This window comes from Nothobranchius furzeri, chromosome 12, assembly GCF_043380555.1.
Source record: "Nothobranchius furzeri strain GRZ-AD chromosome 12, NfurGRZ-RIMD1, whole genome shotgun sequence".
Lineage (NCBI taxonomy): Eukaryota > Metazoa > Chordata > Actinopteri > Cyprinodontiformes > Nothobranchiidae > Nothobranchius > Nothobranchius furzeri.
In genome coordinates this window covers 54831704-54856952 of record NC_091752.1, presented here as the reverse complement: position 1 = coordinate 54856952, position 25249 = coordinate 54831704, and the positions used below count along the sequence as shown (strand labels likewise).

General features: G+C 42.0%; 1 protein-coding gene across 2 annotated transcripts in view; it reads left to right on the top strand.

Annotated features, from left to right (window-relative positions):
• nptx2a (neuronal pentraxin 2a) overlaps positions 1-8297 on the top strand; it is a 41172-nt gene extending 32875 nt beyond the window's left edge. For both annotated transcript variants that reach the window (XM_015945718.3, XM_070542722.1), the window contains exon 5: positions 250-8297. In XM_015945718.3, the coding sequence (XP_015801204.1) occupies positions 250-477 (228 nt within the window). In that variant the 3' untranslated portion in view covers positions 478-8297. The remainder of the gene's footprint in view (positions 1-249) is intronic.
• The last annotated feature ends 16952 nt before the right edge of the window (positions 8298-25249 follow it).

Here is a 25249-nt window from a genome sequence, read left to right as displayed (position 1 = left end):
AATTAACTCTGCTGAGATCTTTTCTCTCACAAAGCATTTATAGCTCGAGGGGATGATATTGCTTTTTTATTTATTTTGGTGACAAACTCATAAGAGGTTGCAGGAGATTGCATGGTATTGGGAGACAGCGTTTTAAAGAGGTGACACACTGAATAAAATTCCCCGCTGCTGCTTGTCTGTTTTTTATCCCTGCCTAATTATAGTCAGATCTCTGGCAGATTTTTAACTCTGTTCTGTCTCTTGTTTAAGGATATCGTCGGAGGCCGTTTTGATGCCACCCAAGCCTTCGTGGGCGAGCTCAGCCAGTTCAACATGTGGGACAGAGTACTGCGACCTGTGGACATTGTGGGTCTGGCTAATTGCTCAGCCTACATGCCCGGAAATGTTGTTCCTTGGATTGATGCAAATGTGGAAGTATTTGGGGGTGCCAGTAAGGCTGCTTTGGAGATCTGTGAAGACCGGGCGTTTGATTCCTAGGGGGATTTCATCTAAAAGAATCAAGAGCTGAGCGTTCTGAACTGTTGCTTCATTTGAATCTTAAAGGCAAAGGTAGCAGCGCACTAAGACTTGGTGTTTTTTGGATTTACAAATTCTAGCAACCAGTTTGAACCCTGAGGATTTCCCAGGAGACTTCAAATCATCAGAGGAAGAATGCTGTTCCGTTTGTCTGCCGTCGTCTCGTGTTTCTTTTTCTGTCAGCTGCTCACCTGTCACTGGACACCTCTTTGAAAGTGTTTCTTATTGGTTGCATTCCTTATTTTGACAGTGCCGCAGTGTAATCCTTGTTAGCGTGAGCTCAAAAAGGCTTTCATGTGTAGAAAATGACGGTCGAGCGTTGCATTCTGGGAGCTCCTCTGCCGTTTGAAGCGCAGCAGCACGCAGAGGAAGGCGTGCGGGAAGACTAGGCGAAGTTTGCAGTGGACACTGGCAGGCCTCGCTGCTGATCATCTCAAGCCATCCAGATGTGGCAGGTTGTTTAAATATTATGCATGAGCTTGAGCAGTGAACTGACGTGCCAGTGCATGCTTCTGTCATCAAAACGAGCCAATGCAGCGTGCAGATAACATTGCATAAGACCGTGTGTGCGTTTCTGTGGTGGTGGCTTGTGTTGCGTGTGCAAAAACTGGCGATTATAAGGGAGGGAGGGCTTTTTTATTTTTTTCATTCTTGTAAATCTATGTCTAATACCCCATTGCCCCTTGAGCAGCTGCCACATCCCAAACAGCTGTGTGAATGGGCTGGCTCTGCTCAGGTTAATAGCAGTGTCGGACAGCTGCCCAGTGCTGCTGAGTCCACGCCAGCTGAACTCTCAGCGAGGGCGGGGGCTGGTTCTGACCCTCAAGGACAAACACTAATTCCTCTTGTGAGTTGTAATTATTCATGTTTATGAATGAGTGTTGGCAATGAGCAGTTCTGGTCTTCTGGTGTTTCTCCAAGTGTCATTACTAATAAAACATATTGAGGCGCAAAGTCAGGAGAGAGAGGCACTCTGGACAAACTGAATGTTGAAGATGAAGTTGGGTCTTAGAGGAATTATTCAGGTCTTTTGAAGTGGTTTTCTGTGGAAAGATGAACAACTATTATCTACTGGTTAGCTCTTTAAAGGATCTTGCAAAACCTCTCAAGATAAAACGGGACTTTGGAGGAAAGAAACGTGTCGGAGGAGGAGCATGCAGCACCATACTGCCACTTTCGGATTGGCTAAGCTTCACATTCAACAGGCAGCAGCACGCTCATTTATCCTCCATATTGGACCACGGCAATCCAAGGTTTGTCCCAAATTTATGAAAGGAGATGTCTCAGTGTGCTTCCAAGCAGACCAGAGCTCTTTTAACCCTCTGGAGGCAGGCGTTGCAGATTTGTAACAATTAAAACCTACTGTACCTACCTGGTTACTCTCCATAAGTATTTCATGAGCATTTTTAACTCAGAAGTATCCCTGAGGGACTCAGTTGTTCGTCCTTTTATCAAAACTTATTTTGAACGTGAGAGGGTTAAGGGCCAAGTTCACAGAAAAACCGTTTTCTTTTTGTGATATTTTTAAAACACGATTAATCGCCGAGTTTAACATGAAAATTGTCTTTTAGCCCTTCTCAGGGCGGCCAACTTAAGAACTTTTCCATGCGTGGGGAGGGGGAGACCATTTTGCCTGGGTGCGTGCAAACTGTATTGCCTCCATCTGTGGCCCAAAAGAGCTGTGTGTCTCATGTTCAATGCATGAGAGTTGGCAGCCCTGCCCCCACTTCCTGCATTAACCACGGATAGAAAATAGACAGGAAAACACTCGGATTAGAAAAGCCAGTCAGATCCACATCTCACTGAAAATGACCATTCATGGACTCACCCGTCTTGGCTCATGACGAGGAAGGCTGTTGTTGGTTTAGCTTCTAGGAGACACCAGAGCACGTCTTGCCTGGTAGAAGCTAACCGTTAGCATTAGCAACTCTACAACATTGCAGAACTCCTTCAGGGTTGTGTTATATGTGGAGCTACAACATCAACGTTGCAGAGCAAACAGAGTCAGTGGTAGAGTCGTATTGCTGTTAGCCAATCAGAGGAGAGATGTCCAAATATCAGGAAGTAAGGCTCCAGATCCTGCCATCTTCATCTCACCTCTCTGGATAACTTCTACTTCCTGAAACAGGAGCACAAGAGCTTTCTTCCCACAACGATTGACGCATAAGAAATACATTTTTTACTAGCGAGTGCTGCAAATGTGTTGAAAAAATTAAGTTGATCTTTAATACACCACACGTGGCAGAGGTATCTGATAAGATTGTTTTAGAGCCATTGGGCACATCCATAAAACTGACAGAGGGGGAGACTCAAGTTCAATATCAGCATAATTATTTTGCCTGGTGAACTGGGACTTCCTCAAACCACACTGAAACCCCTTCTCTATATAAAAGTACCTGCATGGTCATGTTATTTGGACAAAAGATGAGCTACACTGCTCCTCTTGCAAATATGACTGATCTGACAGTGATTCTTCTCCAAGGTTTAAAGCTAAGTGCTCTAGTTTCAGGTGTCTTCTGGCAAGGATTTAATATTATGTTAAAGTGGAGGTTTACTGAGAAACATTTAGTAATTCAATTCAATTCAAAAATACTTTATTAATCCCAGAGGGAAATTCAGCTGTTTCAGTACACACAATTCTAAGATCAGACATACATACATAGACACATGACAAGAATTGGTGACTGTGGTCATTCGCAACACGAGTCGTGCTACCGTTATAGATCAAGAGGGTTTATATGAGGATAGAGTCAGGGGGAGGGGAAAAAAGGCACTTCAGAGTTACCCCCGACAGAGGGCAGCTTTGCTATGCAAAAAATAAAAAAACACCTCAGACAAATATGCACACAGACTTCAGACATTACATAACATAAATGTCCACTAGGTGGGGGGTGGGGGGTAGTGTTGGGACTCTCCTCACTTCAGAGCATGCAGCAGCAATAGCAGTGCTAATCACCTCCGTTTGGAGAGGGGAGGGAGATAATGGGTTTAGAGAGCATAATGAGTCCTAGATACGGTTCCACGGCCTTCAACAGCCACAGTCCCGCCCAGGCTGGGATGGGCAGAAAGGGTTTCCATAGCGACGGCAGCATTCCACATTTCTTCTGAGGGGGGAATTTTCACTTCAGCCTCACAGGCTTCAAGGGCACCAGATTCAGATAGTAAGAATTGTTTTGGGTACAGACAGAGATCATTTCCTAATTTCCTCTCCACCTTAAGAGTTTTGTCGGTCGTCAACCCATGTAGGTCCAATAATGTCGTTATCAATCTCTACCGATCCGTGCTGATCCATCAACTCTCTCCTTGATCGAATCAACCTTCTGTGCCAGAGCCTGAATCTCAGCCAAAGTTCCAAGCCTACGACTCATCTCGACAATTATATGAGTCTGTGAGTTCACAGCGCAATGCATTCCATCCCTGAGCTCCGGGATTAAGCCGACTTTCCTCGAAAGCTCATTAATATTCCGGTATGCCAGGTAACCACTCAGGCCAAACAGCAGGAATCCCGACACCAAAACTACGAATATCCAAAAATCTTCAGCCTCCTCCACAGACAGTTGAGAAATGCATATCAGGTTCCACTGTTTCCAGGAGTCCATGATATACCCAGCTGGCTCTGTCCCAGAGGGGCATCCGGGAGCCCCTTCTCCCATTCTCATCGAGAGACCAACTGACCAGATCCATGTTTAATAATTTCCAGTTTCCACAAAAAATGCAGAGAAGCGCAGTGCACAGGCAGACACAGGACATATAGCCTTGGGAAGAGCAGGAGAGGAGAAGAGAAAAAAGCGTCTGTACTCTCCAAGAGCCGGAAGCCGAATGGCTTTCTTGAAATAACTTTGGTCCCTCTGAGCTTAACTAGCAGCCTGAAGGTGAAACATGTAGGTGTAAGATGCAGCTACACCTATTTCTTGCATTAGCCACCAACAGGAAATAGACAGTGTCAGGAAAAGCCAGATCTATGTCAGACTGTAAATTAGCATTCATGGAGCCACCCACCTTGGCTTGTGACTGCAGATTTAGCAGCCAGGGGTGCATCTTGGCTAATAAAAGCTAACTGTAAGCAATAGCAACTTCACAACATGCCAAAACTCCTTCAGGCTCGTCTTATTTGTGGAGGTAAAACCTCAATGTTACAAAGCGACTAGAGGCAGTGGAAGAATTGCGTTGCTGTTAGCCAATCAGAGGCGATACGTTTGCATATCACAAATATTAATAAGTAAGACACTACATCCTGTTGTTTTCTGTCCCCCACTCCTCCGACTAACTTTAACTCCTTTAAACAGGGGCGCCAGAGCTTTTCTTCCACAGAAATGACACACCAGGCACTCATGCATGCCATAGACCACAGAAAAGTTATTGAAATACCAAGTGTATGTCTACTTTAAGTATTATCATGAAATGTGAAACTAATTTTGAGGATTGGTCTTAAGAAACCAACAATACAGAGCTAAAGTCACGCCCCTCACAGCCTGAAAATAAATGGGAGTCTTTGGAGTGCTAAAAAGTTTTTTTCTGATTAAAGACAGTTTGTTGCTAATAAAGGGCTTATTTTCAACAGGCGGCAAAAGTTACCTCAGATTTTGAGTGAAAACATGTAGATGACTCCAACTGTTTGTTTCAACAAATTGATGTCAGTCTCACACACACACACACACACACACACACACACACACACACACACACACACACACACACACACACACACACACACACACGCACACACACACACACACACACACACACACACACACACACACACACACACACACACACTTTTTCCAAAGTCAAGTTTTGACCCCTGCACTTTTTACCGTCCAAAAACAACATTACACTATATTAAATAGACACTGGTTGAGCACTACGACCAAGCGGAAAACAATTGTTTGTGTTGAAGCCTGTGTCCCATTAGAACATACTGTAAAGACACCCCCACCCCCACCCCCCCGGGGTAAGGAGTGAGCACCACCTCACCCCTGCCACATGGACTTCATGGGATAAACCATCAACCATTCTCAAGGGTCACCTTTGCTGGAGGGGTCACCCAATAGGACAGTGAGAGGGTTCAATTCAATACAAATTCAAAAATACTTTATTGATCCCAGAGGGAAATTGAGGAGGAAGTTAAAAGTTTTTATAAGCTAAATCCCTAATTGAGTGACAGACATGGTTGAAACACACTTAATTATTTTTCATTTAACTATGATTTCTATCGCTTTTGTTGTTTATTTGAGCTGACCAAAAGGGGAGGAGACTTGGACTCCCTATCAACTGTGGTTAGACTAGTCTTTAGCTTATCAATCCTATCCAAACGTATATCTAGCTTCTATCCAAACTGAGGCCATTAAAAGAGCCATTTACAACGTGTTCATAACCTTCCTACAGAATGTCAGTTTAGAAGATCTGAACAATTAAGATAAAAACTTATGATCCACTGATATATTTTTTTAATAAATGGAGTGTGCCTGGTGTATTTAGGCCCTGATGCTGAATAGAACTGATGATTTATCAGCTTAACCGAAGAGTTTCTTGTTGATGCTGTAGAGATTTGAGCTTTTTTTTTTGTTTTTAATGCTTGTTTTGATTTCAAACCAGTTCCAAATGTAATTTATGTTTTCTGCTTGGACTTCAGTGTAGGCGTTTATTTACTTTGGTTTACATTAAGGACTTAGAAGCAGCTTTTGATGCAGTAGCTAACTGGACAGCAATGAATGTTGAAAATGATTATATTAAAGGATTTGTCAACATGTGATTGTTCCTCTAAAAATGTCTCAAAGAATGTTTTACTGTAAAGTCCGGAGGTTTGTTTTTTTTAGAAAGTGTATTTTTCTTGCTTCTGCTTATGATTTATTTTTTGTTTTTGATGCCCATTAGAAGCCCATCATGAAAAAAAAGCAGGAATTCAAAAAATGTTTATCAGGTGAATGGCCTTTTGTGAGAACCATACGTGCTTTTTTCCTGCTCGTAAACTGTCGAAACTTTCTCTCAGCTTTTGTAGCACAGCTTTCTGGCACTGTAGTGATACCAGACACAAATGACGGATTTTTACATGTGCAGATTAACTTTTGCACCTTTCTGCCATTAAAACGGATGTGTTTTTGCACCCAATTAAAAAAGTGACACAGGGCTGTTGCACCCAGTGCTGTAGCTTGGTGACATAACAGGATAACCTCACGGCTGTTTTACCAGTTGAAGCATGCTTTAATAAATCATCATTCCACTGCATTATGTCAGACAAGCGTTTAAACCAACCAAAGTCATGCATCATCCTTCATGATTCATTTCAAATAGGAAAACTTTGCTTTGACCCGTTTCACCCTAACGTGGGCCACAGGTAAGGCCAGAATGTGACATGGTTGTATCTAATTAGCATTTTTAGTTGTTGAATTGGTTGCTTTTGAAACTGCAAATAAACCATGACCTTTGCATAACATTCATGCAAATGTTAAACATTGCTTTTGTTGCAATTTAGACCAAAGTTTGCACTTTATTACGTTATTCGCAGTTTAGTCATGCTTAGGGGGTCAGACTCTACTTTTTATTTCAAGCTGATGGAAGCATTTTGTAAACCCTTCCCGAAGTTGTCTCACTTTTTTGACTCAAGGAAACTAAACTGAGAAAAAATAGTGTGAAAACATTTTAAAATGTTCTGAATTCTTGAAATGTGAAAGTGAGGCCTTTCAACATACAGAAGGAAACTAGAAACCTTTTAGGACAATGTGTTGGAAATGTTGTCCACAACCAACAATCATAGTGAACACGACTTCTGCAGAAACCTTCCTGCAAAGTGTCTTTTGTCCACGTCTGCAGTAATAAAGATTCCACGTGTTTGCCTAGTCTGGAGCAATTTCATTTGTAGGACCAGCCGTAAAACTCATGGTGAGCGTGTGCCCTCTCATCTGGACAATGAAAGGCTGTCAACAGCGGAGAAATCCTCTGAACTGGCCGACATCCATGTGGAAATAAAAAGAGAGAGAGAGAAAAAAGAGAGAAAATCTGCCCATGTGGATTATGAGAGCTGCTGCTGCAATGTAGGACACTGTGAGCCATCGCCTCTCCTTCACGCTGTGTGTTGATGCTTCTGAAACTGTTCTGTTGGAGATGAACGGGAAGTGTGTGTGTGTGTGGGGGGGGGGGGGCATTGTTTTCTGGAAGAAGGGGATCTGAAACTCCACAAAAACAACACGCGTTGTGAAATATGTGTATCATTTTGATTTGTTTTATTCTCTAGTTATTTTACTGCTGCAGGAGTGAACTCGCTGATGCTCTGACACGTCAGCAACACGCAATAAATAAATGACATATGTATTAATTTGTTAAAAGCACATGTTACATATCATTCTTAAAAAATGTTGATGGCAGAAACAGAAGCAGTAGTTTGATGGAAAATGAACAACTTGTGTTTCATCACTTTGAATTTCTTTTTAAAAATGTAACACACACACACACACACACACACAATGGTTTTTGTGCTAATTTGTCAAATAAACTCTATGTAGCTCTGGGATAACAAGGTTTTAAGTTTATGTTCCAAATGTTCCATCTAAGGTTAACTCATGCATTTAAAAAATCAATGATGTGGGGTTCAGGATGAGCTTTTTGGCATAGATTGGATGCTGCAGAGGATGTGGCCAGAAAAGGCTGATTGTTTTTGTGTTAATCAGTCTGGTAAAATTACTCATAAGCATTTGTGCGAGCTCAAGCTTCAAAATAAGGTTTTTAAATGCTGTTCACCATGTTTACTGTCTCACAAGTGGAAATAAAGCAGCTCATGCAAAGATATGAAGTTGCTTTTCTTGTCTCAACATGAGTTTATGAGTGAATGCACCCTTATTTCTGGGATTGGTGATGTATTTACCACACTTTTTAGTTAATGGAAGTTGGTGCATTTTGTTTTTACCTGTGCAGGTGATGGTTTTATTAGGTGCATGTCTGCAGAGGCAGCTGCTGATTGTTGTGTCTGCTGCAACAGTTTTAGTATAGAGCTTGTATATTGTGGTGGTCTGATTTTCTGATTCAGTGAGTGTGGAGCGTTTTCTTCTACCAGATTTACATCTAGACCAGCAACAACTCAGTGTCCAGCTTTTGAGACGTGTCGTTTTGATGGCTCCAGTGATTACATAAACTGATGATCTGGGTCCCTTTCTCCAGAAACAGCATTTTTGTTTACATTGGAGGAGAAAGCTGTTTAAATTTCAAAGCAAACTAAATCCCAGTTTTCAGTTTGTCCCACTTTCAAGTGAAAGTCCAGATACGTAGAAGTGGGCTGGAATGGACAATCTATGAAATGTTAGGCCTGGATCATGTGGCTGATCTATCACCAGCTCCTGAACCCCTGATGGATGCACCAGATTACCGTAACAGCTCTAAAAACAACCTTTTCAGATGTTCCTGTAGTGTGGTAAAAGCACTCTGGTCTGCTTGGAAAGACACTGAGACCCCTCTAAATGCTGCCTGTTGAATATGACAATTCTACAGTCAGAGACTAATGTGATGAAAGTGTGCTGCCCACTCCTCCTCCACCATGTTTGTTTACTCTGAAGTCACTTTAGATCTCCAGATCTAAACTATAACTTTAAGTTAAGCCATGTTGATGAAACAACTTAAAGTTTGTTTCATCAACATGGCTTCATGTAGGCTTTAAGAACTGGTTTTTAATGTGAGATGGGTGTTTTAAAGCAGCAATAGCAAATTTGGAAAACAAATTGGCATTAAACATGTTTTTCATGCCGCTTAATAATGTTCTAATATAGTATAGCTATAAATACATTGTGGAGATGTGGTTCTCTCGCATTTGACTAAAAACCAATAACACGCCCCAGACCAAAGCAACCATTGGAACGTCCAGTTTTCTGTCTCGCTGAACTCCCACACTCCCCCTGGGTCCTCCATTCATTCTGCACTCACGTATTTAGTAACAGAACACCACTGGTGTGAGAGGTTCTCCACTCAATAATACCAGAGCAGGAGAAACAGCCAGCTGCTACCACTTCGACTTTAGGACAAACTACCAGAGTCCCAAAAAGATGAACACCATTTGAAATCACGGAAAGAAAAAGACATTTGAACCTAGAAAACGTCGACCGGTGTTTAGCGCTATCTTGTTTCCTCCGGCGTCGCGGGATTCTGGTTCCAGCAGAAGCGTCTCAGGGAACATACCTGAGGGGAGGGGTCAGTGTTCCGTGACAATGTTTACAATCAAAACCAAGCTTGTTTGCAATTTCGCTATAACAGTGTAACGTGATGGAAGTGTTTACGTTTATTAAATAATCAATAAGATGTGATATGAATTATCCGTCTGATTGGTCTATGAATATTAGATTTATTAGCTTAGGTTTCTTGGACTATTCAGGGAAACACACACTTAATATTAATTCAGACCGAGTCAGAATATAGTTTATTAAAATGAATTTATTTCTAAACTAATGATGACACAGAACAAATTATGATGAATGATGGCTGGACAAGATTACTGAGACAATGAATGATGGAATGTAAGCTTTTATGTTTTGTAGCAAAATCGTATTAAGTATCTGAGAGATCTTGTGATGTCTGGGTTGTAAAATCAGTTTGACTGTATGGTTTAACAAGCAATCAAGTATTCATAAAACCATCCCACACCATTGTGCAGGTCTACTATACCCGTGTTGGAAGACAGCTCTTGGCGGTCCAGAGGAAAGGCCGATTGGTGATGTCACCGGGTGGAGTGGCTCCTGGAATTTCAAAGAGTCGTAGCTCCCTTTGAATTCAGATATCACCAGCTATAAGTTGCTACCAGGGTCTGCTAGTTAGACGTTCCGCGTCTGATGAGTTGATGCGTCTGATACCACTCGTAAGCGTTGCCGGGAGGATGGTTCCAAATGCTTTGCTCACCCGGTCAGCCTTACCGAGTAAGCTGGCTGAGAACTGACTAGCCCAGGAAGTGAGCTAGCCTTCATTAACTAGTGTCTACAAATTTAGACAAATCAGAAGTTTAACGGCTTTACCAAAATACCTTAGGCATCCCTCCTTCGCCCAGATTGTCATGTTGTGTGATAGGTATCTAACCCACGACATACAGAATCAGTACAGAGGCATTGGTAAGAGTTTTTAGATAATAATTTATTAAACGGGGAAACCAAGGGAGCAGCATAAACGTAGCTGAGATCTTCGAACAGGGATTAGGTGTGGGAATCTGCGGACAGATGAGTTAGATCCAGTTCGAAGGGGGGACAACAGGGAATCTGAATTATGTGTAGGACTTACAGTCTGGAGAGGGGGGAGAGCTCGAGGGGGAAGTGGTCCGGTCTGGGATGAGGGGTTATCCTGGGGCGGAGATCCCAAGAGTGTGATGTGGAGGGAGCTGAGCTTGAGGACGTGCAGATCCAAGGGGAGCATAGGTGGGCTACCGGAGGTGGTTCTTGACCAGGGAGGGACTGAGAGACGAGCGGGCTTGGAGTTCCAGAGGGTAGGGGTTCAAGAGTACTGCAAGTCAGAGGAGAAGGTGGAGGTTTGTCTGGGAACAAGAGCAGGAGCTAAAAATGTAAAATCCAAAAAGAACATCAAATACTCGAAAGGTTCAAGAGCTTGAATATTATACGCTAGGTGGCTGTTAGAAGGTACCCAGGTAGAGTAATCATCCAGCGAAGTGAAGGCGTCTCTCAGCTGCTTAAATACTCCCTGGCCGGCTGATGAGCAGATAGTCTGCAGCCTGGTCACCTCCGGACACGCCCACCTGCAGCAGGAGACTCAAAACCCAAAGAGGAAATGGTAGAAACAACCCAGACCATGACACAGATATTTAGAGAGGTTTTTCTTAGCGTGAAGTAAAACTGTTTTAACCATTAATAGGGTTGGGCAATCATTTGATTTTGAACGATTCCGATTCCAATTCCTCGTTTCGATTCCGGTTCCTATCAATTCCCGATTCCGATTCTTTCAAGACATGACATGCTTTACATGAGCCAGCTAACCACATGTCCTACTTGATGAAATAATCTTAAGTTCATCATGAATTTTAATTCTATGAACAATAATATCACCTTCATATCTGGTTTTCCAGGAAATATGGGAATACGGGAGCGATTGGAGGGCGACCCACACCCACGGAAAGCACCATCCGTGTGGAGACTTCTCAGACTGGGACGTTACTCGAGATGAATCGAAGCTGGACAATGTTCTAGCTGTGATACCGATATTAGTGCGCAAAATGGATGTTATCTCGGAGAGAGTCACCGGACGGTATGGACAGGTTTAAAAATCTAAAATTAGCTTCACTGAAGGACTGGAATGATCAGTTTAAAGACTGAAGGCAGAGAGGAAAACTATCTCAGCCTGACCCAAACAAATTCTTGTTATCTGAGGCCTAGTCCACACGTAGTCGGGGGTTTTTAAAAACGAATATCCGCCCCTCCAAAAACTTGCATCCACACCACCGCGTTAAAAAAAAAACTGTCCACACGTACCCGGATAAATACGTTGTTATGGACATGCCAGACCTGTAGGCGGCAGTACTTCCCCCGTTCTTAACCACGTCCTTCGTCTGTGGTCTTCCGCAAGGAGCAGTAATTCCGCTTGCAAAAACAAACAAGCATAAAGCGCTTGGACAATTGATGGATCGGGTAGTGACAGAGCGCAGCTCTGAGGGCTTCCATGATGCCGGCTAGTGTAAACACAGGTCGCACACGTGATGTCAGCATTTTTTTGTCGCGGAAAGTGACGTTGCAGACCTTTAAACTCCGATTTTGTCTGTCCACACGCAGACACCCAAAACGGAGAAAACGCAGATCTTCACTTTGGCCGGAGTTTTTAAAAAGATCAGTTTTCGTGTGGATGACAGGCCAAAACGTAGACAAATATCTACGTTTTGGCAGATCCCCGGCTACGTGTGGACAGGGCCTAAGTCTAACGCCCTGGTAGCCTTGAGCGGTGAGCAAATAAAACCTCCACGAAGGAATGCAGACAGATGCTGTGAAAACCCAACCTACCCCCCCCCCCCCCCCCCCCCCCGTCTTCTGATTGGTGGACTTCAGCCTGGCGAGGTCATCAATCTGCAGGAGTCAGTGTGCTCTTCGCTTCTCCCAAGATCTCCCTCCCACCTGTGACTGTGTAGCAGATGAGTGCCGTAGATGGCTGCTCTCACTGGGGGAAACAGGACCCCAGCCCCCACCCCCCTCACCCCCCTCACCCCCACCCCCCACCCCCGCCTTCCTATTGGAGTCTCATGTTATGTTGTGTTGTCTGAAGTCTGTTGCATATCTGTTTGAGGTGTTTTTTTGCAGAGCAAAGCTGCCCTCCTGGTGGGAGAGTAACTCTGAAGTGCCTTTTTCCCCTCCACCTGAACCTATCCTCATGTAACCCTTTTATCTCTATTAGGATAGCGCAACTCGGGTTGCAAATGACCAGTCACCAATTCTTGTCATTTGTCTTGCCCATGTATGTCTGATCTCTGAATTGTGTGCACTGAAACTCTAATTTCCTTCTGGGATTAATAAAGTATTGATTGATTGATTGATTGATTGATTGATTGATTGATTGATTGATTGATTGATTGATTGATTGATTGATTGATTGATTGATTGATTGATTGATTGGTTGATTGATTGATTGATTTAGACAAAAACATGTTTGGGAGAAAAAAGACTTGCAGCACAATCAGTGTGTTTGTTTCTGACCACAACCAAAGTCTGGAAAAAGCCTCTGGGATGAGAGGCTAAATGTCTCCAACATGTCCAGAAACATCCAGCTGTTTTCAGCTAAAACTCTCAGGATGATCATGTCCAGGATGACTGAGAACTACACCTCCATGCTGCAGCAGCATTCAGTCAGAACAGAAAGTGAAACAAACGTAGATGCTGTCAGTAGCAATTTAACAGATTTAAACATTAAACCTCTCAACAGAAATAGTTCAGAAAGGAAATTAAAATGTTCACAACTTTGTGTGATTTATAATAATAATAATAATAATTATTATTATTATTATTATTATTATTATTATTGTGGCAGAAGCTGGTGTGGTCCACCCACAGAGAAGCTTCTCTAGCATGATGACTTTAATTATTCTACAGGTTATTGTTCAGCCTTCTGATGCTCACGCTCGCTCACACACACACACACACACACACACACACACACACACACACACACACACACACACACACACACACACACACACACACACACACACACACACGAGTGTTGGTGAGCGGCTGCGTCTGACTGCTGACGCTCCATGTGTGTTTTTATTTCTGCAGTGAGACAAACTCACCTCACACCGTCCAGAGCTTGTTCTTTAAAGCTTCTATTAAATCCACCGTGTTGGCGTATGTAAACACATTTCCTCTACGCTGCAGGTGTTAAAGTTTACATTACAGAGTAAAAGTTCGGCAGACGCGTTTGTTTATATTTGGGTGGGGGAACTCGGTGCAGCACACAGACAGCTGGTGTGAGCAGCTCTGGAAAGCGTTGATCATTATTTGCAGATCACGTTTATTTTTCACGAAGATTGGCCGCGGATTCCTCTTCCGGTCGGCATTCTAGGAATCGAAACTAGGAAACAATTCTGGGAAAAACTCACAGTTGGTCCCGGTTCCAATCGATGCTCGATAAATTCAACAATTACTAATCTGGTGTAATTTAAACTCTGAAAATAATCATTACAGGCATAACATTCATGTTAGCCCATCATTAATGTAGACTATTGGACACATTATTAAAACACTTTGGATTTAACATATTGTCCATTCAACAAACCATGATTACATAACACATATTAAATTATAAAGTCATTTATAAGCATTCAAAGAGGATCGATAAGAGGTCCTGCGTCTGCTGCAGCCTTGATGATGTTCTGGCATACCACAGGATAAGTTTAGAATATCGGGGCAAGTTAACAGATCGGCATCACAGTGTCAGATTGACCTGTATGAAGAAGCTTGGCCTGTAAGTCAAAAGTTAACTTCTGGTCATTTTGATGAAATACTTCGCCATTTGGTACGCTATGACAGCTTCAAAGGAAGTCATGACCTTAAATCTTTTTCCTAAACCTAAAAAACATGTTTTTCGGACTAGTAGGCTGTGACTGCTAGTGACTTGTTGGAGACAAAACTCCAAGAAAACACTCCAAAATTTTAAGTGGAATCACACTGAAATGCTACTTACGGACTTTGAACGTGCTTAGTCAGAAATGTCTCAGTTTGTTTGCAAATTACCCTAATTTTATTCTCAATTAGTTTTCCCACCCCTCCCACAGCTTTTCTGGATGTCTTGCGCCTTTAGGCTCTTTGTAAAAGCTAAATAGAAAAAGGGTCATACCGATTCTGGACTTTAGCGAAGACTCTGGAGCTGCTTTTAGCACAATGAGAACTTCACCAACACGAGTGACACCCTGTGAAGAACATTTTAAGACATTTTGGTGAAATTCCTTCGCGGTCGCCACAGACTGTTTGTCGCCATGTCACAGCCCAGTAAGAAACGGGCTCAAGCAGCATGTAAAAATCCAATCTGGGTTTGAGCAGAGGTTTAATGAGCCTCATGAGTCCCTGTAGTTCTCCACTGCCTCAAGGCCATTTTTAAGGACCTTGAAAATTATTAAAGCTTTCAGGATAGCATGTTTTAGTCTTCGTCTCATGTCACCTTGGTTGGTTTATAATGAACACTTTGTTCATGACTCGGAGACACGACAGGTTCGAACCAACGTTTTTTTATTACCACAGTAGAATGAGGATTTACAGTTTCTCCCTCAGAAATGGTGAGAAGTATTAAAGCTACCCGCCAGATATCCCTTCTATCCTCCTCAAGCATTCAATGCATTTTTAAACTCCCCGTTTGAAGCCAGAAATTCATTTTTCATGCTTATTCCTGTTGTTCTGTTTCACTGTAGTTTCTCTAATTTATTAACTTAATATTGGCTGAGAAGAAAAGACGTTTTAAAGAAATATTATGGGATGTGTCTGCTGATAACGAGCAGTAATAGAAAACAGAAATCAACCATTGTCACTGGTTTCTTTACTCCTGTGGATAAAAGAATATGTATACATTAGGAGGTGCAAGGCACCAATAAAATTCAACTGAAAGGGGAATTGGAACGAAAATCTTCGTCTTTGAGTTTTACAGACATCATTTGTCTCCCTGACAGTGGAGCGATTCAACAGGATAAACAATCAGCGTGTTTGTACGTCGGTGCATGAAGGTATGTGGCTGAAAGCTTTGTTTGTGTTCCGAGTCCGACGAGTGGATTTTGTTGCAGTTATTGAGTTTTTCTCCCACTGCGGTAGAGTTTGAAATGGAGATTTCCACAGCCAGACAAAATCCTAAGGGGGCTGGAAAGAAATGATCTCAGCAGCTGCTGCAGATGCAATAATACCAGCGCATCACCGCAAACAAATTACCACGTCAGCTCTGCTGCTAGTGTCTGTTTATCTATCACTTCTGACCAGATGGAGGGACAGTGAATAATTATTTGACTCCAGTCTCTATTAGAGCTCCCCCTTGCACCAAAACATCCCTCTGAATTATCTGGTTTCTCTAACCTTGCCCAAGGTTTTGTTAAAAGTGAGTGAAAACACACAATTAAAATCAAATCACACTGAATTTATTTGATTGTGTACAAGCACATGTCTGCGAGGGGCGAAGAGGAGGAGATGGGTATGAGGAGTCAAAGCGTCGATGTGCTCCGAGCGCCCTGCTTTTCGGCACCCCAAACAGCCAGCACCATGAAGACTGAGAAAAACAAGTTTCCTAATGAGACTGGAGAAGAACTTTGGCTTTGTAATTAAAGCCTGAGCAGAAGAAAGTGAGCCACTCTGAGGCTTTTAACGAATGCAGTTTTCTTTCAGTGTCACACAGGATTACGACTCACAAACGCCCTTCAGCCAATATAACTCCCTCTAATAAAATCATGCACATTTTATTCCCATCACTGATTTTGTGAGGAACAAAAAGTTCTCAAAAAAGGCTTTTTAATCACCTGGGACAATGTGCTCACACTTTCATTCACAATCACAAGAAATGGCATCTTTATTTTTCAAATAAAAAAGAAATCTATGCAAAGGACTCAATTTAAAAAAAACAAGCTAAACAAATTTAAAGCTGCTATAGCCAACCTGCAATGCTGGAGGAAACGACATAATGCTAAACACCAGTCGTCTTTGTCCAAAACGTCTGTTGTTGTCCGTGGCTACAATTGGTGTTTTTCTTTTTGGGACTCTGGTTCTTTGTCCTGAAGTTAAAGTCAATCAATAATCAATCAATCAATCAATCAATTAATCTCTATTTATAAAGTGCCATCCTCTGCCTCTGCGGAAGCCCATGGCGCTGAACATAACATAGATTAAAATAAGAAACAGAGTGATAAAAAACCACATGCAAACATAAAAGCAGGGTAGAACATATATATATATATATATATATATATATATATATATATATATATATATATATATATATATATGTGTGTGTGTGTGTGTGTGTGTGTGTGTGTGTGCGTGTGTGTGTGTGTGTGTGTGTGTGTGTGTGTGTGTGTGTGTGTGTGTATGTATGTATATATATATATATATATATATATATATATATATATACATACATACATACATATATATATGTGTGTGTGTGTGTGTGTGTGTAAGTATTTTTGAATTGAATTGAATATATACATATATATATATATACATATATATATATATATATATATATATATATATATATATATATATATATATACACAACCAAAACAAAGCGGAGACTCGCCTCTTCCATTCGGGAAGAATCTGCGCGTTTTGAGCGTTATCCATTCTTTCATAATCCGTTGTTGAATTGTAATCGGCAGAAGCTTTTCTGGTTCGTGCCTCACTTTGTTTTACAGAAATGGCCCAAAACGATCTCCTAACACATGGACTTTTCTGCTTCCTGCTCATGTGACCTGTGACGTATGTAGAGCTGAAACGATTCCTCGAGTACCTCGAATAATTCGAGTACAAAAAATCCTCGAGTCAAATTCTCTGCCTCGAGGCTTCGTTTAATTCATGTTTAATTAATTCATGGCTTTGCAATCGCCCGGGGTCATGTTTCACCCGGACCGAAATAGGTGACGCACATACACACTGGACTGAAGGCACACGCGAGTAGCGAATAAAACTTTACTTTCTCTTAAGCCATGGCGGACAACGTGGACCCCGGTGGAGTGCGAAAAAGACACAAAATGTCAAAGGTGTGGGACCATTTTTCACGTCGTAAGGTGGAAAACGTAGTCCAGTATAAATACTGTAAAATGGATTTAGCCTACCACAACACCACATCCTCCGTGCTGCAGCACATGTAAATGTCACTTCTGCAAGCGGACTCGGAGCCTCTACAAGATAATGCATTTTAGCCTGTTTTTCTATATATTCTGCGGACACTGCGACTTTTTCGTTTGTAGCGCTCAGTTTCAGCTCACACCATACATCTGGTAGCAACACGTCGGACTTAAAATGTGCTAAAAAATAGCAGTTTTTACACAACACGTCGGACTTTTTATTGTGTTATTGATGTCTGTTGTCCCTCGGGGTTTCTGCAGGAGGACACGGGTATTTATGAGTGGCGGAGGAAAACGAAAGAAAGTAAATAAATGTTTTGTGATCAGTATAATTTGACAAAACCACAGCAAACATGCTTTTGGTAATCCTTGTTAGTGTGAGAAAAAAAAGTGTAGAAATTAAAACGGACGTGTGTTAATAGGGAAACAGCCGGCGAGCTGTTTGCGCCGTGAGCGGTTCTGGTTCTGTTTGGGCCGCAGCCGCTCGCAGCGTTATCCTCCTAGTTTTTGTCTGGCTTGCAGGCTAGCAGATTCTCACACGAGGGGAAAATCGGCTCAGGTTGTTTACTTATTTTTTGCACAGGCATTTGTTTACTGTGAAGTAAACTTGAAGTGCTGAAGTTTTGCAAACTAATTTTGAATAAAACTTGAAGAATAACTGGCAATTGCTTGCTCATTTGAAGAGGTCTTTCATAATTATAACATGCTATTTGATATCAAATCAAATCACTTTTATTGTCACGTCACATGTGCAGGTACACTGGTACAGTACATGCGAGTGAAATTCTTGTGTGCGAGCTTCACAGCAACAGAGTTGAGCAAAAATACAGTAATGTAAAAACAAGTAAAATATAAAAATGGCTAATCTAAGTATACAAATGAATAAAGTAAACAATAAGATAAGAGATATAAAATGTACAGAGGTTGGTATGTGCAAAACAGTGGCATTAATGTACAGTATGGAGCGTGTAATGTTGGAACTTGGTGGAGCTCGCGACGAGGCAGCCAAACTCGGCGCCATCTTGGCTCATCAATATATGATATAATGGTTTACAAACACAAAAGGGTAATTTATTAGAGTACTCGATTAATCGAAAAAAAGATTCGATAGAGTACTCGATTACAAAAATATTCGATAGCTGCAGCCCTAGACGTATGCGGATGAAGATCGGCTTCAGAGCTGAGATGTTTGTTCTCTCAGCGCGGGGGCTTGTTCCGATGCCCAAACAGTAAATAAATGCAAATGACGACTTTAGTCGTTATTGGCAGTGAATGAGTTAATGCAAGTTTGAGGAATTTCACATCCTGTGTTTAAACGTAGATTATCAATCCTATAGCAGAAATGCAAAGTATCTTCTCTGAGCTCTACCCATTGACATATAAACTGGACAATTTGTGTCCATAGGCTCCAATTATACGTTTTTAAGCCCAAATGGGAGGTGGCCACCACCGCCATTTTGACCATGTCACAGGTTCCGTCAAGCCCAGACAATTCCACAAAAGGGAAAAGAGGTGGAGTTGAGGGTGGGGCTGTAAGGCTGGGATCAAATGACGACACCCGTCAAACTGAAGCAATGTAGCTACAAGCTAACCCAAAGCTAACGCTGAGGTGGGAGCTAAGCTAAAGGAGGTAGCTACATAGTTACAACCAGAGTTACCTGTGCACAACACCAGAGCTTCTGAGTCACGGATACGCCGGGCTGACCGCTGGATAAGACCGGGTGGAACACAGAGGTCTCCCAAGAGCTCCACAAGCTGGCAGCCGCACAGCAGACAGGCACAGCTGCGATCAGAGATGCGCCAATCTGCCGCTGAGGGGAGGGAGACCATACAGATAGTCTGAACCCAGCTCCACCAACATGTCATATTTCAACCCATTTTCAAAAATGCAGATGTCATGTTAAATGCACTGGGGTTTTACCCTATTACGTTTAAATTTCATGGTTAAACAGTACATGTTAAAATCAAAGCTCAGCTAGTGCAAGAGCGTCAGTGACCTAAAATACATAAATATAATTTTACTTTCTGAAAAAAATGAAGTAGAGACTCCTTGGATACTCTATTAGTGCAATTAATACCACAGCAAGTCATTTTGTCCGACAATTGCACAAATAATATCCAAAAACAATGCACAAACGTTACAACTAATGGTCTAAGTTGAGAGACTGAAAATGGCGGAACAGTTTTCAGGCGAGGCCGAGGCTCAGACCTGAGGCCTTTCCACGGAGCTAGCTCTGCAGTCACGTGGGTCTGATGCTCATTAATTATACAGAATTTTAGGCTTTTAATACACTTAAACAGAAGAGTGACAAAAAATTCACCCCCCTCAGAGTTGTCATGAGTGTAAACGTGTAAATTAGATATATTAAACCTAAAACATGTTTTGGAACCAGGTTGTAAACATGTTTATTTCTGCTGTGAAATTTGTATTTTCAACATGGGAGTCAATGAGGATTTGCTCGCTTCTGACACCAGCCGTGTTGGCTTCATTTTCAGACCCGAATTATAGGGCCTTGGCTCTACCTGATGTAAACGTCCTAAAATCTATCTTTCTCTTTATATTCTATTCTTGAAAATGATTTGTGCAGTAACTACTTGTGATATCTGGGATTATTGCTGAAAACCTTGAAAAGAAGAAATGTAGCAGATTAGCTCTGAAGGTGTTTTTTCTCCTATCAAACATTATGGCTTAAATCTCTCCCAAAGTCTGCTGAGATTGGGCCTCCTGTCTCCTATGAAGGCAGCAAATTGAAAAACGTTCGTCAGTCCCGTCAAAGCTTTACAGTTATAAATATGTTATTGTGAATAAGACTAAAACATATATCCACTTTTAAAAAGGGATTTGTGCTTTTTCAGTAAACAGATCAATCACTTTCAGTTAAAATGTCATAAAGCGCGTATCTAAATTTAGATTACAAATAACAATTATTTCCAGAGAAAACAAAGGCCCCCCGGTACACAGATTTCTTGGAAACATGCTTATTATTGATAACTTAATACAACAAGATGAGGGCAGTTGTCATGGCAACCAGTTTATTATGAAGCCACAAATAGGAAGTATAAATTAGTCCAAGAAAGTGGAGAGAGGGTTGCATGTGTCCTGGTGATGTTTTTTTACGTTATTTGTGGTGTATGTCATAGTAGCAGCACATCAGAAAAATCTGATGAAGGTGTATCTGCATGGCAAGGCCATGATCCATCACCTGGGAGCATCTTCTAGTGTGTAACTGTGTCCAGATGCATTCTGGGTGCTTGCACATTCCCACTGACCTTACATCAAGGGGGGCCGGTATCCAGCACGCTCCCTGCTTCAACACACCTGATTTCTATCAGCAGATGATTGACAGGCTTCTACAGAGCCTGATGAGCTGCTGCACCTGTGATTCAACCACTGAATCTACTGTGTTGGACCAGAGAAACCACTAAAACATGCTGGATATCGGCCCTACAGGCCTGGAATTGACCAGCTCTACCTTACATGGACCACTAGCACAGCAAGAAGAATTGAGAAGGTTCACTTCAGGAAGAGGCTGAAAATTTTAGATCTCCTTGCTGCTGGTGGAGTGGAGTATTCAGCATGTTGCACCTGATGTGATTCGACCAGTGTATCAAGAGTGTTAGAGCAGAGGGACACCAGCCCTCCAGGGCCAGGATTGAGAACCAGTTATAGAATAGAATAGAATAGAATAGAATAGAATAGAATCTCTTGGATTCTTTTCTACCCGAATCCGGCTCTTGGAGAGTACAGATGCTTTTATCCTCCTCTCCTCCCTATCTTATCCCAAGGCTCTTTGTCTGTCTTTGGGTGTACAGCGCTTCTGCATTTTTTCTGGAAACTGGAAATTATTAAAAATGGATCTGGTCAGTTGGTCTCTTAACGCGATTGACAAAATTTTTTCAACGATGAGAATGGGAGAAGGGGCTCCCGGTTGCCCCTCTGGGACTGAGCCAGTTGGGAATATCATGGACTCCTGGAAACAGTGGAACTTGATCTGCCTCTCCCAACTGTCTGTAGAGGATTCTGAAGATGTCTGGATATGTGTTGTGTTGGTGTCAGGTTTCCTGCTTTTTGGCCTGGGTGGTTACCTGGCTTACCGGAAAATCAATGAGCTGTCGAGGAATATTGGCTCAATCCCGGAGCTCAGGGATGGATTACACCATGCTGTGAATGCACAGACTCATATAATTGTCGAGATGAGTCGTAAGCTCGGAACTTTGGCTGAGATTCAGACTCTGGCACAGAAGGTGGATTCGATCAAGGATGGAGTTGATGGATCAGCATGGATTGGGATTGATTAACTACGCCATTATTGGATTTCGCCTCTGTCAGTGCGCCCCAAGGCAGCTGTGGCTACATTGTAGCTCATCACCATCAGTGTGTGAATGAGTGTGTGAATGGATGAATGATACACTGTAGTGTAAAGCGCTTTGGAGTCCTTACTCTGAGAGGCGCTATACAAGTGCGGGCCATTTATCATTTATCATTTAGAGGGGTTGAGGACCAACGGAACTTTAAGACAGAGAGAAAATTATCTCTGTCTGGCCCCAAAACAAGTTCTTATCTGAATCTGGTGCCCTTGAGCCTGTGAGGCTCTCCCTCAGAAGAAATGTGGAATGCTGCCGTCGTCATGGCAACTCTGTCTCCCTATCCCAGCCTGGGTGGGACTGCGACCAGTGAAGGCCGCCGAATCGTTCCAGGAGTCACTGTGCTCTATACACCCAACAATCCCCCCCCCCCCCCCCCCCACCACCACCACCACCACCACCACCCACCCCCCGTCCAGACTGGGGTGATGGGTGCTGCTCATCGTGGCTGCATGCACTGATGTTTGGAGAGTCCTCTACACTACCTCCACACCTAGTGGACACTTATGTTGTGTAATGTCTGAAGTCTGTTGCATTTCTGTCTGAGGTATGTTTTGCATGGCAAAGCTGTCCTCCCTGTGGAGGGTAACTCTGAAGTGCCTTTTTTTTTCCTCCACCCGACTCAATCCTCATCCCTAAACCCCTCTGACATTTATTACGGTAGCGCGACTCGGGTTGCGAATGACCACAATCACCAATTCTTGTCATGTGTCTATGTATGTATGTCTGATCTCAGAATTGTGTGTACTGAAACTCTAATTTCCCTCTGGGATTAATAAAGTATCTTTGAATAGAATAGAATAGAATAGAATAGAATAGAATAGAATAGAATAGAATAGAATAGAATAGAATATTAGGTATTGATCTCACAGTGGGAAATTTAACTTGTTACAGCAGCACATACACTTAGAGAATAATTATACACATAGCCAGTTAGACAATAATGCTGAAGCCCAACCATCCAGCTAATGGACAGTTCATCCTCTTTCCTTCAGGCAGACGTTTGGGTAGCCTCAAACCCCCTACAGGAAAGCCGAGGAACTAATTTTCTACCATGAAGCTCATGAACTCATTTTGTTTGTTTTCTACCATAGATGTTTACTAATAGCCGTCATTTTGTTCCTTTATTTAGGCTAGTCTGTGATGTCTGAAATGATTTTACAGCTTTATCCAACTTTAAGTTTAAACGCAAACCTTTTGGTATTTGGTGTGAGACTATTTTGTACAAAGGTCGTCAGTGTATGTGTGTGTGTGTGTGTGTGTGTGTGTGCGTGCGTGCGTGCGTGTGTGTGTGTGTGTGTGTGTGTGTGTGTGTGTGTGTGTGTGTGTGTATAGAAGAAGTATATTTTGTCGAAATTTTGAAAAAGGAAAAATGATAAAATCCTAACATCCTAGTCTTTCCAGTCACACAAAAATTGTGTCAAATGCTCCCAAACAAAGAAAAATGGATAATTTTTCATTTAGAATCTGCCTTTGCTGTTTTGGTAGAAGCAAAGTATGATCCAAGTAGATCAGGTGTGAAAGTGAAAGTCACTTCATTTGCAGGACGGTCACTCAAGATAGAAACACAAGCGTGAAAAACCAATCATCACTTCGTTTTTGGAGATTAAATGCAGTTATTCGATGCCTTTTAATCTGATGTTGATCATGAGATAAATTTCCAAAGCCACCCAGTAATAAAGTAGACATGTGACTGTGATCCTTTTATCTTACTGGAATCTAATCAGATGTCAGTGGCTTGGCTTGCCTTCCCCCAGGACCACAGATAAGCGTATTATCTAGATCATCCCACCGCTGCTAACAAAATCACCACCAGTCAACATTTCCCAACCAGTAGATAAACCACCCTGCCCGCAACTAGTTGACAGAGCATGTGCACGCTCGCACGTGCACTTTCACTGGTGCGATTAAGCCCTCGCTCTCAGCTGACATTAGCAGATCAAGTGGCTTTCATCAGGAAAGGGAGTTGAGGACAAAAACTAAAATAAAACCTTTTTTATTTCATTACCATAAATCCATGAAAAGTCTAAATATAGAGCCTGACTGCACATTATTTTTGAATGTGAACTTCCAGAAAGGGATACTGACATTTACAAATCCTGAAACGATACGAGGCTTTATGGTTGATGAGACAGATGGTGAACATGGTGCAGCATGTTTCAGAGAACAATAGCTCGACTGAGATGCATGAGGATTGGTACTGAGGGAATGAATGGGATCAACAGAGTAAGCAGGAAAAACACTGTGTGTCAGAGAGCTGTGAGCAGAATAGTTATAATACATGAAAAATGAGTCAGACCTGTTACTACCTTGTTGCCTGTGTTCCTCCTGCAGGTTAGTTTGGGTTGACGTGTGCTCAGTGGAAGAAAGGTGGCCCTTCTTTTTTCAGAAAAAATGAGATGTGTTTAAACACCTTGTTAATAGAAACACTCGCAGTCAAATAGACGTCACCTTGTGCATTGCATGTCTGAAGCACACAATGTTGATGTGCTCAGTCTGTGTTAAAGAGTTTTTGCTGCACGATCCAGTTCTTCATTAAGATTTAAATATAAAAATCCTTTAGATTGAATGGGAAGAATGATGAAATGCTATTGATATGCATGGCAGGAAGACATTTAGGAGCTGGCAGCCACTTGGCATAGCTTGGATTTGAGCCCACCATCACTCACCTGGGTTACAGTCAACAACACGGATTGTGATGAGAACAGAAATGAACTCATTTTGCCAATGACCCACTGAAGTTTCAAGGTTGTTCGTCTTAAAAGCTGGAACGTCTGTGTAATTTAAGTATTTTCAAGAAATTTGTTTAAAAGGCAGCTATACTCAATTTTTATTAACAACTGCATGTTAGAGTCTTAGAATCGTGTCAAATGAAAATGGATAACACATAAAAAGTGAGTGAAGAATCTCTGCTACAAATGTAACATTGAGCTGACAGCTAGCACACTCTTGGGTAGCATGAACACTGTGTAGCACATTAGTAGCAGTATTGAAAACTTAGCAAAACTTATTTTAACAGAAATTCATTTTGCGAAAATAATAAAAATATTTAAACGTGCAATATGTAAGAATGGCATCCTATGGTCAAATCAGGGG